Here is a 16,757-nt window from a genome sequence, read left to right as displayed (position 1 = left end):
AAATGCACGCTGATAAATTTTTGTTGTTCCACCACCCATAAGGAAAAAAAAGTCACTTTCCTAACTCTGATAGCTTCAGACTATTGTCTTGTTTGGAGAAGAACACCAGGAGTATGTCCCCAGGAATATACCTTGGAAGGACTTCAAATACAATAGCAAAGAGAATAATACATTTAAACGACCAGAAAAATAATACTGTCTTCAAATGAGACCAAGATAGGTAACACAAAGTTTCAAAGTATCAATAGACACAGTATTATGCTTACTGGAACGTGAGCAAACTTAACAACCATATTAAGACTGTAGCTTTAGCAAAAACAGAAATCTTTTTTCCTTATACAACTCCAGCTCCATTTTACTCCCACCTTCTCTGGACCTCAGCATTAAGAATCCTTCTTGCAGCACAAGTTGCATCAATTTACTTATCTGAAGAAAAATCTTTGATGGCATTAGGCAGAGCAGCTGGCCAACCCAATTTAGCTGGGCAGGAGGGAAGGAGCTAGAGCCAGAGGGCAGGACTGCTCCTCCTACTGGAATTGCAATCATTAGCTACTTTTTTTCACACTCATCTGAACTAATTTAATGGCAAAATAGGAAAGGCTCACTCTTTGTTTCCTCTGCTCTTCTGTCTCATGCTCCCTTGGCTTCCTCTAATTTCTTCATATTTTCCTTCAAGTTTTCACCTAGAATACAGCAGTTCTGGTAACTGTCAGATCTTTTTGTGAGCAAAAAGCAATCATTTGCAGTTTAAATCTCCTATTTGGAGTACCTATTGGTACTCCTATTGGAGTACCCTGCAAATAGTACTGCAAGAGTATTTACTTCTGAAATCTTATTTACTGTTTCTAAAATATTAATGAGAACTATGAACATATGAAACACAGTCACAGAAGAAAACAACACAGAGTCACATACTTTTTCACTAATGATTCAACATGCTCTATGGCATAATCAGTGTTGCACTTATCTGCTGCAATGTGCACCATTAATTTAAGAATGTTTTGACAGAATTAATTGTTAAATACTAGACACACTGAGTGGGGTGATCATCCACTTGCAGTTAATTTATCTTGATCCCTAAATAAGTGCCCTGAAAAGCATAATGTATGGACTCAAAAAAAAAAAAAAAAACCAACAGAAATTATTTTACATGTTGTAAAGCATTCATTATTATTGCTCATGAATAATGGATTACTAAAATAATTGTTTCTTTGGTAACATATAAGGAGGACATTATTTAAGTATAATACAGATTATGAGTACTGAAAATATGACATTAAAAATATCAAAGCCAGATAAATCAAGACGTATGTTAAAGAGCGATTATGTTTCTAAGGGAAACAAAAGGATTAAAACACTTAATTCACACCTCTTAAAGAACTGTAAGTGGATTTGAAAGAGAAACAGAGTAAAGGAAGTTGAAAAATAAGCACGTAACAATTACTAGGACATATGCAGCAGAAATTAAAATTGCTTATGAGATAGATCTATGTTTATGGGCCTCACAAGATGCTCAAATCTATCTAAACTATTACGCTGTGAAGGACAGATAACCTAGTTCAATAGTTGAACAGAACGGAACGCATTTTAAGGACAAATTTTAGACCTAATTTCTGGGAAAACCTTTTAGTTATCTATTTACTTATTTATTATGCTTTCTAATATCTGCTGGTTCAAAATCGTCAGGTCAATATTGAGCTAAAACATTAACATTTGAAGACTTTGCAACATGACTTGAAAAATCTCTGGCACTTTCCCTTTCCTCAGAATTTTTTTATCATAAATTCCATTATAACAACATTATCACACATAAGAACAATCCTACCATGAATCCAGAAAATGCAGCACAAGTGGAGCATTTAATAGAGAACCCTTTGAAGTTCATCTCAAACATCACAAAAGGTATTAGTATCACAAACTTTTTGATTTATGATAAAACATAAGTCTCTAGTGTTGACATATTGACATTACTCTGAAGCACAATCTATTTCAGTTTCACCGATAGCATACCATTTGGAAGACACCTATTCTTCCAATATTTTCAAAGAAAAATATGTGAGCAAGGTACTCTATTTTCTTGTTAAAAATGGCCAAACAAGGGTCTAAAAAAGGAGTAAGGGAGAAGTATAATTTAAAGGATAATAGTAAAAACAGCAGACAGAATAAAGGATAGGAAAGTACAATAAGGAATAACTCGAGATGGAAAAGAAGTTAAAATTTTAATGACAGATACATATAAATAACAGAGTAAGACCAACTTCATTTTATTTGCTCCTTCATGGCAGAATAGGAAGCTGTATACTTCCATACAAACAATACAAATAAAAATCTGATTACTTTATTTTTACTGATTTCTTAATAAGAGCCAATTTTACATATGCACACACACACCTCAGCAAGGCAAGTATATGTGGTTTTTGGGGTTGTGTTGGTTGGTTGGTTGGTTTTTATTCAGGGTGTATATTTTGACATATAATTTTCCAAATTCAATTAGAATAATTCATGTCTGAGAGATATATCTCAAAGGCAATAGAATTAATTAATCACGACATTTTAGAGTTCTCGCTTCAAGCCTATCTACTGTAGTGGACTACTCAGTAAATGATAAAAAACATTTTTCAAATTATAGTTAAGCAAGTCTAACCCTTAACATATCTGCTGAGTTCTGGCAGACTCTTATCAAAGGAATTCAAGAACTGTTTGATTTATATACATATATATATACACACACACATACACACCAGAGCTTTGACAATGTAACAATATGAGAAAAAATCAAAATGATTCTTGATTAGTGGCATTTACCTAGTTTTAAATATTGTCAAATAGTTATTGTTTCCTCTCTCAGGTAAAAAGACAAAAGAGAAAAAAAAAAAAAAAGACCCACAATAGCATAAGATATTTTTCTACTCTCCTGCTGCCTGATGTTTTAGAAAAGCAGGAAAATCATCACCAGTACCAGAAACCTCCAATTAGCAAAGTTGCTATAGATTTTGCAGGTGTTTCAAATTGAAGGAAACATTTTGAACTCAGTTTGAATCTTAATCCTTACAGTGTTACTCAATTTTTTTTCTGTTTTTTATGCAAAAAAAAAGGTAATTTTCTGATAACAGTTCTGCAAGTCTAGCAAACTGTTCATAAACTTTCTGATAACTACCTTTGCTGCTAACCAACACTAGGCAGCTTGGGAATGTTGTTCAGATGAGAATCATATTAATGCTTCAGTGGTACTTAATTCAGATAATATTGAAAGAGTTATTATGAAATACTAACTGTAATGAAATAAGAAAAAGGTAGATTAAAAAGCAAAAGTCACAAACAGGATAAAAATAACTCCTAAGAACACAAAAGCAACTGTACTTAATCAGAACAAAGGTCTATTTAGTCCAGGATCCTATTTTTGTCAATGGCTAAAAGTCTGTTTCTGAGGTACAGGATAAGTACAGAAAAATAATGATATTTAAGACCCTTACAGCCTCCAAGCATTTTCAGATTTGTCCCATGAAAGGTAAGTTAATCAATTCAGCAACATATTTCTGCTATTCCCTTCAAAGCATATAACCACTGATATATTATTTTTGCAAGAAATTTCAAATACACATTTTCCTGACATTTTCAATGTAAACTATCATCTCTATAGCAAACCCCAATATTTTCCTTACAAGTTAATCATAAAAAGTGAAAAATACAGAGATAAGAAACAAATCAATATTCTACTCATATAGTATAACTGAATATAAGGAAGAAAAGTATAAATGTTTAGTGTTCTTTTTTTTTTTTTTCTAAAAAGATAAATAAATCTAGGGTCATCAGCATAGACATTTCAAAATAAACATCTTACCTCATACGCATAGCCCAAGGAAGAAAGCTGACTCCTCAAGTGGCCAAGTTTATACACACCTATGAAAACTAAGCAACGGATGATTTCCAAAAGTCCTGCTTTGGGCCTAGAAATGGGAAGTAATTCAGATTAACATTCTCTCTTTTCTTCTTGATTAACTTCAATGAAAAAGAGAATCTAGAAATAGTTTGTCATGTTCTGCACTTATTCGAAGTCATCTTTCTTAACCTTATAAAGAAGTTTTTATTGTAACTAACTTGTATGGACTTATTACACTGAATTTGCCAGGGGTGAGAATACTCATACAACCTATGTATGAGCTCTCACAAATTTAGATGTATATATACAGCTATTTAGTTTTGCTCTCAAAAATGACCAGAAAAAATCCTGAAAGCTGACACGTGAGTAGTTCAGAATAATTTCATCTGTTTCTATAAATTATTACTAATTCACGTTATTATTTCCTTACATTAATACACATCTAGCGTATCGACAGATTTTGACCTACCCTGAAATAAACTGTTCAGTCAACACAAGTGGAAGGTATTCCTTTCTGAAAACAAAATGAACAGCAGTTGCGAAGAGGAACTGGTACCTCAGTCTGAAAGGAAGCTTCTATTTCACATTTCTGTTCTGGCAGGGCAAATAGTTTATCTGTAAGAAACTGTAGCTGCTATTTACTCTTCTGTATGGTCATGGTGCCCATATAGATGACTTCCAGAGTGTACATCTCACTGGGCTTGTGTATTCAAGATCCAATTTGTTTTGAATTCATACTGATAAAATTTATTCTCAAGTCTACACCATCCTTCACATAATTTTGAGTCTAGTCTGAACTACACTGTGTGCTTTTCATATACAATCACTGTACCAGACCTCTAGGGTGAGCTACACAGAATGGGCACAATATGACTGGAGTTTGAGCTTGAAGAGCCTTGTACAGCCTGCAGGTCTCACTGGCCCACCGGTGTCTCAAACTCAGAGGTGTGGAACCAACAAATACAGGCACAAAGGGTGCCATTATAGCCCACCCCATAACTTTTTTGCAAGGGACAATATAGATGTAACCACTAATTGCTATGGGAACATGCCTGGGTTTAGGTGCTGGCTAGTCATGGATTGTTTTTTAGTCAACAGACAGCAACCTATGTGTCTGAGTGTATCTATATTTCTTTATCAATATAATTTCTGACACAAGTGGGATTTCCATATAATGATAAATAATGCACAATGAGAGGAGAAAAACAAAACAAACATGTTTTGTATCTTACCTGTTCTCCATAAGTAGTCCAAAAGAGGTCAAGGACAGAATAATAAAGCCAATTCTCAGAAGAATAGCTCCCTGTGATAACATCTGTTAAAAAGCAGACAAAGCATTCATTTAGAGTGATTTTTTCTGAAGAGAAATTGAGTTTTAACAGAACAGTAGCTTAGAAGCTCCAGCTTCCTCACTCAGTGATATTAGTGTCTGCTTTTAAACTAATTCGATACTTTAAATTTTACAACAAAGCTATCTGCTCTGGATAGCACACTTATCTGGAATAACCACTTTTATAGCTGCTTTCTGAATGTTGAATTTCCAAAATAATGTTCAGGATATTCCCTTCCGCACTATGTGATTTCCTGAAGTTACTTGACTTCCCTACGTCTTTACCCAAGAGGGAACCAACTTATTTCTAGATGAAAACTCCCAGAAGCCCTGTTCTTTTTTCTTCATCTTATTTTACCAGATCTTTACAACAGTCAACTATGGAACCCAATGGATACCAAAGCCAAGACACTGTTGAGAATAAGAATTCACATGGCATGACAGTATGACCATATTGAAAAGAAAACAATATGAAAGCTGTCCCTTCATGAAATCTCGACACTTGGTTCCCAATTCATCAAAACTTTGACTCATACAATTAACTTCAATCAGACTTAAAACACTTTAAAACATTGGCATGTGTGTTAGTACTTGGATGAATAGCAACATGAGGATTTATGTCCTTAAAATCTACATTGAAATGATAAAAAACCAAAACAAAACAGGAAAACAGAAATTATTTTCATTGGGAAGTTTGACTTTTTTATTTTAATTTATTAAATATTTTTTGTATTCCACACATCTGCCTTTGAACATCAAATATTTAATCAGTTTTCTTGTTCTCTCCCTGACTTTCTTTCAAATATTAGTTTTGAAAAGCCTTTGTTTTTTCATTAAAAACAAAAAGAAAATAAAACAAAACAAAGAAAAAACAACGAACCAACAAAAAAGCAGTGGATCTGGCTGAGTTATAGCAATAAGGTTTATGAACAGCATCTTTCACTTCAAGATTGTAGGCACTGGAAAAAAGAAAAATCTATGTTTGTCTGCCCTGATTTAAATAAATCCCACTCAGTGACACGCCCACCTTCCTCTGGTGGTGGCCCCTACCCCTCAAAGAGATCTAAGGTAAGTATCTGTGAGTGTGGGAGGCCACAAGAGGATACACTCAAGTTTTACAGCTGTGTGAACTTAGAGTGCCCAAGTTTGCAAAACACATCAAACCACACACTCAGGCTGGGTAGTTTTCTGTTGTTTTACTGAAGAGTCACAAGCACCTATTTAGATATCCTTAACAGTTACTGAACAAAGAAAACACAATCCCAGCAATGAGTGAGCTAAACAGCAGCCTCACAGGTTTACAAGCCAGAACACTCTTTTCAGAAATTACACTTGTCGAGCCACTCTGTTGCTCAGATTTATACTAGGATAGATCAAACTCATTAATGCATTGCTACATTTCCAATCTGTTTCATCTCTCCTTATGACAAACTTACAAAACCTCAGACTGATGATTACCACCATAAGCACCTCACATGTAAACCTTAAGAAAAGATATTCTTTATACTTTTCTTACCCTCTTACTCTGGGCATCTGCTATTCCACAGGAGAAAGGATATTGAGCAAGATATTGAACCCTGGGGGGACTACGTATAGCAGTTAACTGTTGAGAGTCAATGTTCTAAGGAGCTTATAGTTCTTTATCAAAGTTTGTATCACTTGGAATACACTTGCAAATTCCAGAGACAAGTTTTAAAGTTCGTTAATAGAAGATTAAATTGAGCTTGCTCTTTATGAAAACTTTAGTTTCTAGAATCCAAAAATCTCCCAGATACCCTAAGTTTAAAAGACTTTCCACTGTTAACATGAAGCAATCAGTTTTGAAGTGACAAAATTTTTGGACAGACCTCTTTTAAAAAAATCAGGCACTGACTCTATTTATTTTAATAAAACGAGTAGTTCTTAAACTGCTAATGTAGCCACAGTAAACTCAATTCCCACTTCTGCGTCCTGTAGAAACTGGGTCATACACAAATTCAAGAAGTGAGGAAAGAAAAACATGATTTGGCACAGGCATAAGGGAACTCACCCATAAATTTCTTAGAAATGCTTTGATATGTTTTTCAGTGATTGTTACTTGTCAAATAAAGGCATTTGCCAGGGAACTAGGACTGGAATTCAAGACTTGCCTCCTTAGACTGCCCTCACTTTTAAGTTGGATGATCATACCTTTTTTAAACGTAGTCCTTCTGGCCAGGTGTGTTTGATTTTGCTTTGTGTTTCCAGTGCAATGCACTAGCTTCTACAGACTGCCTTAAAAATATTTGCACAGTGGTAGTGCAGTATTCTGAGAAAAAGAAGCTAAGTTTTGTAACCCACTTAGGCCGGAAAGAGAACTGAGTATCAAATCCAAATTTCAAGCAAGTAATGTAATTGCTACACTAAAATATATGACTAAAATCACACATTATGGAAAACGAATGATCCTGCAACAGTTTTGTGAGAACAAATGTTAATATTTGTCTTTGGGAAGGATCCAGCAGTACTTGCTATGAATGAATAAGGGTGTCTCCAATTTCCAGTTTAAAAGAGCTACATGATTCCTCCCTTTCTGCCCTCCTAGTATTTCTGAGCTGGCTGGCATTCAACAACCAGTCACTAAGTTCTACGCATCTGGGTTTCCTTGTGATTTCAGCTTCACAAAACTGAGGTGCTGTTTCATTCTACCTTAAATACCTTTACTGAAGCGTCCAAAAACTTGCTGTTAACCAGAGCTTTCTCTGTAATTAGTGGAGATATAGAACTTTCTGAATGATCCTATTTCTTGCCATTACCTAGACAGCAAGTCTTGAGGCTAAATCTGGTCCTTACACTAAGAGTTGGATCTGAGGGGATGATAGAAACATTTATTCAAAGAGGACGCTTCTGGGTCACATTTTTAGTGGTGTTTTCTCTCATAACTTCTATTATTTTTTTTCTTTGCTTAAATATATATTCTAAATGCCATTTCTAGACAAGTAAAAAGAAATTAAAATTATTCTTTTAAAATCAGTATATTTTCAGAAAACAATAACATTTTTTATTGTTGCTGTTCTATTATATTGTTGTTGATGTACCTTGAAATAATGATCAGCCTGATACCAGACACATTATAATATTGTAATTCAGACTGCAGCTTTCTCTCCACAATGAAAGAAAGAATTGAATACAATAATTTGGATTGTGACCCTGCAAACTTCTCTTAAACATTTCCTCTAAGATGGGCAAAATTGGAGCCTGGAGTTACCATTTGACTCTCCACATCTATCTAACTACAGAACTAAAAAAGCATAGATTAATAACTTGAAAGGAAATTAATGACTGCATTCCATTTTAAACATGGATTTCCAAAACGAAAAAAGATAACAGAAATACATTTTAATGTATGTCAGTACATCAGAAGAAAGAATGGAAGAAACCTTATAATTTAAGAAAATCCAACCCAAATATAAAGAAGCTAAAAATGCTATATGTGGGTTTTAGTATGATAACTACTTGAGCAAGTTACATTTGTACTTTACAGATTCTGTTTTTCAGTCCAATTTCCTTTTCTCTTCTCTCTAAGATGCTCTCCTTCTGGAGCCATAACATTTTGAGCACTAGCTGTTTGTAAAACCTTTTGTGGTTCAGTACCATCTGTGGCCCTGAACATGAAGGATGGGAGTACCCTAAAGCACAACCTGCAGATCACAGTTAATTGCCCACTGGCACTGTCACCAGATTCACATAAATGCATGGCACTGTAGTGCCCGAGCACAGTGTTGCAGCCTTCCACTTCCCAAGTCCTCAGCTTTCTGGAGTGATGAAGGATGAGGCATAAAGCCTTACTGGGACCCATGGAGGTAGAACGTGTCAGTTACTCTTCTCTGTAGATACACACACCACGTCCACACACACAACAAAAACCCCATGTTCCTTCATTTGTGCTCCTACTCAAGGACTACCAAGAAATTTGCAGTGAAATACACCCTGATGCAACTTGGGAATAACGGCTTTTAGAAAACCAGCCATGTAGCATAAATGTTAGCATTATTATTTTGCTTCTATAACTTTCTCTTTACAGCTCCAGTGGTATAGTTATATGCTGCCTTGATTCTTTTATTTACTTTCAAACATGCATCACCCTATGGATGCTGGCAGCTGAGGCATCCATTTTCTAGGCATTACTCTACCAAAATCAACAAAATAGTCAGTGGGTTATATCACTAAACTAAACATCTTATATTAAATCTACACACTGCAAGTTGCAGTGCTAAAGGAATGTGTCTTTTACACATTCATTAGTGCTAGCATCCTTGTTCCACTTAAACATAATATGGAAGTATGTATATATAAAATAAATGAGTATTTATATACTGGAGTATTTGTATAAACAGAGAAGCCTGTGGGACCACAGCAGGTTCCCCAATTACGAGTCAGCCACAACTTTGCAATGTGGTTATTGGCTACAATCAAACAGAAAAAAATATTTCTGTTGGATTTTGATTTCATTGAAAAATACCTTGGACTCTTAAAAAAAAAAAAACAGAGGGATAGTGGTATCATAGAATTTGGGAAGAAGTTTACATGGCTTTGTAATCAACAGAATGCCACCTCATTATTATTTAATGGAGTTTTTTAGTAATGAAAAAATAATTCATTTAAACAAAAGAAATAAGCCATTTTAAATGTGTATTTAGATTCAGATAGTTTTATTCTTTTGAAGAGTAATATGGATGCATTTTGTCCTCCTAATGTGTTCAGTGTTTCAGAAGAACTGCTAGCAATGATGTCAGCACATTTCATAAGTTAACAGATGCTCTGCTATCACATATCAGACACTTTGGTGTTCAAATCAAGAATGTTAATACAGTGCTATGAAAGTTCTATTGTTAGGTGCTTTCGTCTACATGAATTTCTTTCAATTTGGAATTTCTAAAAAAAATGTAATTCTTAGCAATATTCCATATACAGCACTTGGTAATGTCCTACTGATTGGATACATTAATTGTGTTCTCAGCTTTCAAGAGATGTATCTATTACTATTTTTTATCTAATTGAAACTGCTTGCATATTCATAGCATTATAAGCAGAATAAATTTGCAGTATCTATCAACTATAAAAAAGACACTGCAAAATGTGTTTAAGGTACATTTGACTTTGATTTATGTGATACATGAAGTTCTGGAGCTATGAGACTTTTGCTTTGAATGTACTGCAGTTATACACTCCTAGCACTCTCTCTGGGACTGATCCAAACCCCGTTTCTTCTAGCAGCTTTGTATCAGATCTAGACGTGCAGAGCTCAGAAGTGATTTTTATTCTCTGGATGTAGTGCAGATCACTATATAGAAAAAAAACACTGTATGATCCCTCCTGTGGAAAATATATATTTGTTCTTTCTTGTTTTGCTCTTTTCGTAAGTTAAATATAGGTCATTCAGACTGAAGGTATATGGTTGCTCTTTACATATAGAGAAATTTAACACTTCTGCAGGGCGAGAGACCAAAAACTGAGCAACTGTAATCACTTGAGAAATGTAATAGCTATGTGCTGTGTCTTATGGCTATTATGAAATGGAACTTAAACCTAAAAATGAGGAAAACAGTTAGCTTTCTCCATTTATGGAGCTATGCCACAGTTCTGACATAATTCATAGCCAGACAGAAAGTTCCAGTTGTATCCACAGACATTTCATAACTCAGTGTAGTGGAAAACTGATATTGAAGAAAGACTTTTGCCAAGTAAAGTTATTCATACACAAGCTTCCTTCTCATGACAGCTTCCCCACTGTACTGCAAAGTGATGCTGGAACTCTGCCTTGGGACCAGTACTTTCTACATCCATGATGAAGGTTTATGCCCTGAGATGAGGTGCTTCTAGTCCCTCATGCTCCCCTTCTTATACTTACTACGTTACTACCCTACAGTTCTGTACAGATAATTTTCTAGTTGTCTTTCAAAAATAACTTCATAAATGGTGGATCTTCAGGATGTTTCCTCCATGACTGCAAGAATTTAACAATCATCTGGGGCTTGGGAGCATTTTTTCAGTTCCCTTATTACTTATTCTTAAACAGCTGCAGTTATCAGTGGAAAAAAATACTTGGAACATCCATTTTTGCCTTCTAGAACCAGAAAAAAGGCATAAAGAGAAAATAATAGAATAGCAAAAAAACTCATGCACAGACTCCTTACTTCTTGCTATTAAAACCACCTGCAACAAAAAAAACTCAAACAAACAAACAAACAAAAGCCCACCAAACAGACACCCCCCCCCACCGCCCCAGTTTCATCCCTATGCAAATATGACTTCCTGCTGACATGTAGGAATCTAGAATCATATCCAGAAAATCTTGCAGAGGCTTTTCTCAATATAATAACATTGGCAATCATGTATACGATATTTCTTGTATACATTAGAGGTATTTATCCTTACCTTTGGCTTAATTTCCTGTTCTCAGAAATTTCTTCAAACAGACTAAGCCTCAGATGGCTTAGTAATCCCCACATTCCCTGCAATTGCAGTGTGACCTTTCATAGAGGTGAACGTGATGTGCAGAATAACTTAATATTAATCAGAATAGCATGCTTGAGGTAGCTTCTACATTATATAGGGAACATACATAAAATACTCCATAAATTTTTCTCAAAAATTGTACCATTCCACTGGTCTGATGTGCTACTCAGAATATATCTAACCAAAAACTTTTTAAAAAAGGGCTGTAGCAATTATGTATATGCAGAGATGCCAAAGCTGCTATAAGCCTGCTACCACGTATCCCAAGAAATTACTGCAGGCATAGTCCTTCTCCTGCCCCTCTTGCCCTGGGACACAAGAGGAATGTCTTGAGTCAGAAGACGAAAACACTGATGCTTGGCAAGATTTCTGAGAGCTTTGAAATGGCATTGCAGTTTTCTGGAATCTTTCATGGATAACAATGGTCATTTAGGCAAAAGATACTTATTTCTAGAAACATGCCTCTGGACTGGATTCAGACATGGTTGTCATGGGCAAAGGCATCAAGGTGCAGCGAGAGGGGTTGTTCACTGGGGAAGGGGCTGGAGGTCGGTGATAGCTTGTGGTGAGGGCTGTGGCCTTGGGGGTAGGGTGCTGTCCCACAGCCCCCATCAAAGTGGGCAGGGTGAGGGCTGGAGATGGCTGGGTGAGTGTGTTGGGATGAGGCAGGTCCATGAGCATGCAGATGCTGAAGAACCCAGGGGGCCCTTGGCACCCTGACAGCAGGTCTGTGGCAACGTGGATGCCACAAACACAATGAAAACACTGCTGTTTAAGCAAGGAGGTAGTAAAAAGGATTTAAGAATCACGTGAAAGGCCATTTTATCAAACTGATGGACTTTTGTGGTGTTTTGGTAGGCCTTTGACTGACTTGTGGGTATATTAGTTGCACTAAAATTATGCTTCATAACCAAAAGATTTTAGCTTTTGTAAAGGAGAAAGAGATGTCAAGGAAGGAAGAATGAAAAGGCGGTCAGAAGGACATGAAGCCCTGGAAGCAACTAATGTCTCAATTTTGTATGTGAAGATGGCCTTGTAGTTCACCCTTGGAGCCTGCAAGGAATTCATTCAGGAACCACATTGTGTGGAAGATCCCATTAGCCTGAAAACAGGGTGGTAAATACGTTCCCCTCCTGTCTGTATTTCTATCAGTGCTTTTGTATTAAGAACGCTGGAAGAAAGATTTGCCCTGAGTCTGTGCTCCTCAAACTCTGAACTCATGTTGACACTGAGCTTCCCACCTGCAGGCGCTGCAAGACCTTTGCAATCTTCCTTCTAAAGCCTCTGCATTGCTGACATCTAACAATATGACAGTACTTGACATCTTTAAACCTACATAGTTTCAAGTCTAAGACACACTTTTCCTTTCATGAGGTCCTTAAAAGTGAAGCAGATGTGTACATCTTCTACGTAACATTTATTATTTTTAATTTAATTGCTTAATTTAAGTATATCTATCTGTAAATAATGAATATGGTTATTAAACCTTGTTTAACAAACAATGTCAAACATATATTTCATATAACTATATATTTAGACATTTATTTTGATTATTTTTACATAATCTAGTTATTATTATAATAATAGTTTGAATAAGATATGAGTCATGCTGTAGAAGCTCTACTCGATGCTTTATTATTTTAAAATGTTGTGTGTCGTATTACTGTTAGCATAAGATACTATTTCATAAAGATAGGAATTACTTACAGTCACAGTACCAAGAAGTTCAGTATACAAGTCCACTATTATGACAAAATGTACAACTGCATAGCAATTAAGGTAAGCTGGTACATATGGATTGAAGAGAACTTCTTTTCCAGTGATCTGTATAAAGCAAAACATAATACTCTTCAACACTGACCTGCTCCAGACTGTTATTCCTTAGTATTTTTTATACTCAAAAAAAGACTCAGGGACATAGACAATTGCACAAAGACAATCTACTACCAAAAGTATTTACTACCTAGTGTGAGCCAGAGATTAACTCTGTGTGTGTGTATGTCCACAGCTAAAAGAAGAAGAGAAATTGCCATACTCTATAGAACAGCTTTGAAAATCTCTTTAGGAAATGAATAACGAAAAGATAAATAAAAAATACTGGTTTTCCTTCAAGTAAAAAGAAAAAAAGCACAGCTAAAACATTTATTTCTTTCAGTTTCTGTTTCCATTTCAAGGGAACATGCTTTATGACTGCTAATTTGCTAATTTAAAATAGCACGTGTAGAGTTTTTAACATTGATCCAGTAGCATTAAGAGGTCCAAGTAAATTACACAAAACTGAAAGCTCATGCATGTTCTATTTACCACTGGGATTTCCTCAGGAAGGCCAAGTCTAGGTTTGCCTGGTCCCCAGCCTGGCCCTTTGAAAATGACAGAAAGCTTATTGCAGAATCCAGGTGTGGCCCAAAATGTGTTCCAAATATGGGCTAAGGGACGTAACTGGAATTAAAAAAAAAGCAAGTAATTTTTCACTGTTAGTAAAAAATAAAATTTAACATAACATATTTTATTCATTTTTAGCTCTCCAGTAAATGATTTTTTGAAGTCTGTAAAGAGAATAAATTACAAATAGATGAAGACAGTCAAAAGTTCAGAAAACCTGACTGAAATAGCCGGGAGCCATATCAAGCCCTTAGTTTACAGTGAGGATTACAATGACTTCTGTGCAGATGAAAATCTGTCTTTCCTGTTATCAGCCCACAGAATTCAATGGTATGTTGTTGTTATGGTTTAGCCCCAGCTGGCAACTAAACACCACACAGCTGCTCACTCACGCCCCCTGGAACAGAATGTGGGAAAGAGAATTGGAAGGGTAAAAGTGAGAAAACTTGTAGTTCGAGATAAGAACAGTTCAATAATTGAAGCAAAATAGAATTGAATAATAATTACAATAAAAAACATAATAATTTGTAATTAAAACAATAAAAAGAGAGAAATAAAACCCAAGAAAGACAAGTGATACAAACGAAAAACAACTGCTCACCACCAACCAACCAATGTCGAGCCAGTACTCAAGCAGCAGCCCTCCAGCTAACTCTCCCCCTAGTTTATATATAGAGCATGCTGTCGAATGGTATGGAATATGCCTTTGGTCAGTTGGGGGTCAACTGTTGCAGCTGCGTCCCCTCCCAACTTTTTGTGCAGCTCCAGCCCACTTGCTGGTGGTGTGGTGTGAGGAGCCAAAAACACCTTGACTTTGTGTAAGCACTGCTCAGCAGTAACTAAAACAACCCTGAATTATCAACATTCTTTCAACAACAAATCCAAAACATATCCCCATAGTAGCTACTATGAAGAAAATAAACTCTATCTCAGCCAAAACCAGACCAGTTTTATAGCTATATTTACGGAAGTTTTAAACCAGAATTTGATTACTGGGACTTTGACATGACATGTTCAATAACTAAATTACTTAGTATCTTACTGGAATGGACATAATTGCACAGGCTGTGGCCATCCTTCCAGCTTTCAGTCTAGATACACCTGCAGCAGAACTTCTCATTTTTGAGATGCCTCCTTGGGTGAACAGCCATGAAAAGTAAATTGGGACTTAAATAATTCTCAGTCCCTGAGCTTTTCACAAGTTTTATCCAGCTTAAGTGAATCCTGGACCAATAAATTTAAGAAGCACCACACTGAGTACTTTTTCTTCTTTATTTCTTCTTAAAAAACAAAACCAAAACAAACAAACAAAAAGCCCCTATATTCAATCTGTTCTGGAGGTTTTCTTGAGACCGTGATGACTGCTATATAACACTGTCACAAATCACAGTGGAGTACCTAGAATACAAATATGCAGTAGAGATTAAAAAAGTAAAGATATTACACCATGAGGTTATTAATGAAATAGCAATATTTAGAGAAGAAAAACAACAGACAAGTATGTATTTTTGTCTGTGCATCACTGCATATTGCTCATTGCTCTGCATATGGAAAATGGACATCATTCAGTCCAAGGCCTAATATATCTTCATTGTAATTAGTTCTCAGTTTTACTGTATTGTATTTTCATGATGACTACAAGCTCTGCATATGCTCAATGCAGTGAGTAGAAACAATTGTTTTGTAATAAAATACTGAAGAAATTGTAGGTAATTTAAGTGACTGTAGCAATGCAAGGATGGCCTCAGCTGTGCTTAAGAGAGGAGTTTCTTTTGAACATGAGGGCCTCTTGAGGGTATCAGTGATACAAACTGTAGCACCTGGAGCATGATGGGATCAAATGAATTTACTGGATGCGTTAAGCCATATACAACTTTTGCATCTTCTGCTTCAAATGTTCCTGATGGAAAAAGAAAAAAAAGAGAACAACCAATAATGAAATTCAAAAGTATACATATTTTTGCCACATTATCTAAATATGAGGGAGAACACCTTTTTTTACTTACCAAATATCCTGTCCCAGATAATTAGTGTGCCGCCATAATTTTTATCAATGCAGTAAGGATTTCTACCTATAATAAAAATAATTTATGAAATCAGTAATTGCAGATATAAGAATACTTGCCACTGAAATGAGGGGAAATCATCACTAGCATCAATTTATAATAAAATTATTTTAAAAGGTAGCTAATTCACCACCCCTTATATGTCTATATCTTTTTTTTCTTACTTGTCTTATTGCTCTCTTTCTACTCAGATTCAAACATACAAATCAAAAGTATCACACCCAAAATTTCTGTGAAATAAAAGGATTAATCTGGACAGTAAATTCAGTTGAAAATATAAAGACAAACTAAAAAGCAAACAAAAATAATTTCACCAGTTTATACGTAAGAAAATATATGCTAAGTACATTTACGTACAATCATCTCATTAATGTCTTTCAGCTGTCTCTATCTTCTATGCCATATGTCTGATTCTGCTTTCACTATTATTTACTTCAGTGTGAGGAAAACTGATCCTTTTACCTGTTTTCTAGGGAATTTGTTTTTATATAAGATGTCCTATAAAAAGTATGAGCAAAGAAACATTGATTACATATCCTCAAATTTGTCTGGAGGGACTGTATAACACCTGATCAGCTCCAGAGTGATGCTGCTTAATTCTGATCAGGATCAGAGGATTAGT

General features: G+C 35.4%; 1 protein-coding gene across 1 annotated transcript in view; it reads right to left on the bottom strand.

The window, feature by feature from the left end:
• The window catches only part of AGMO (alkylglycerol monooxygenase), a 187,727-nt gene that overhangs the window by 75,033 nt on the left and 95,937 nt on the right, over positions 1 to 16,757 (bottom strand). The window contains 6 exon segments of the mRNA XM_065831932.2: positions 3,842 to 3,947; positions 5,113 to 5,195; positions 13,395 to 13,511; positions 13,992 to 14,126; positions 15,890 to 15,969; positions 16,076 to 16,141. Of these exon segments, the coding sequence (XP_065688004.2) occupies positions 3,842 to 3,947; positions 5,113 to 5,195; positions 13,395 to 13,511; positions 13,992 to 14,126; positions 15,890 to 15,969; positions 16,076 to 16,141 (587 nt within the window).

The sequence above is a fragment of the Patagioenas fasciata genome, chromosome 2 (assembly GCF_037038585.1).
Source record: "Patagioenas fasciata isolate bPatFas1 chromosome 2, bPatFas1.hap1, whole genome shotgun sequence".
Classification (NCBI taxonomy): domain Eukaryota; kingdom Metazoa; phylum Chordata; class Aves; order Columbiformes; family Columbidae; genus Patagioenas; species Patagioenas fasciata.
Note: the sequence above shows the minus strand (reverse complement) of the source record. Positions and strands in the feature narration are given on the sequence as shown.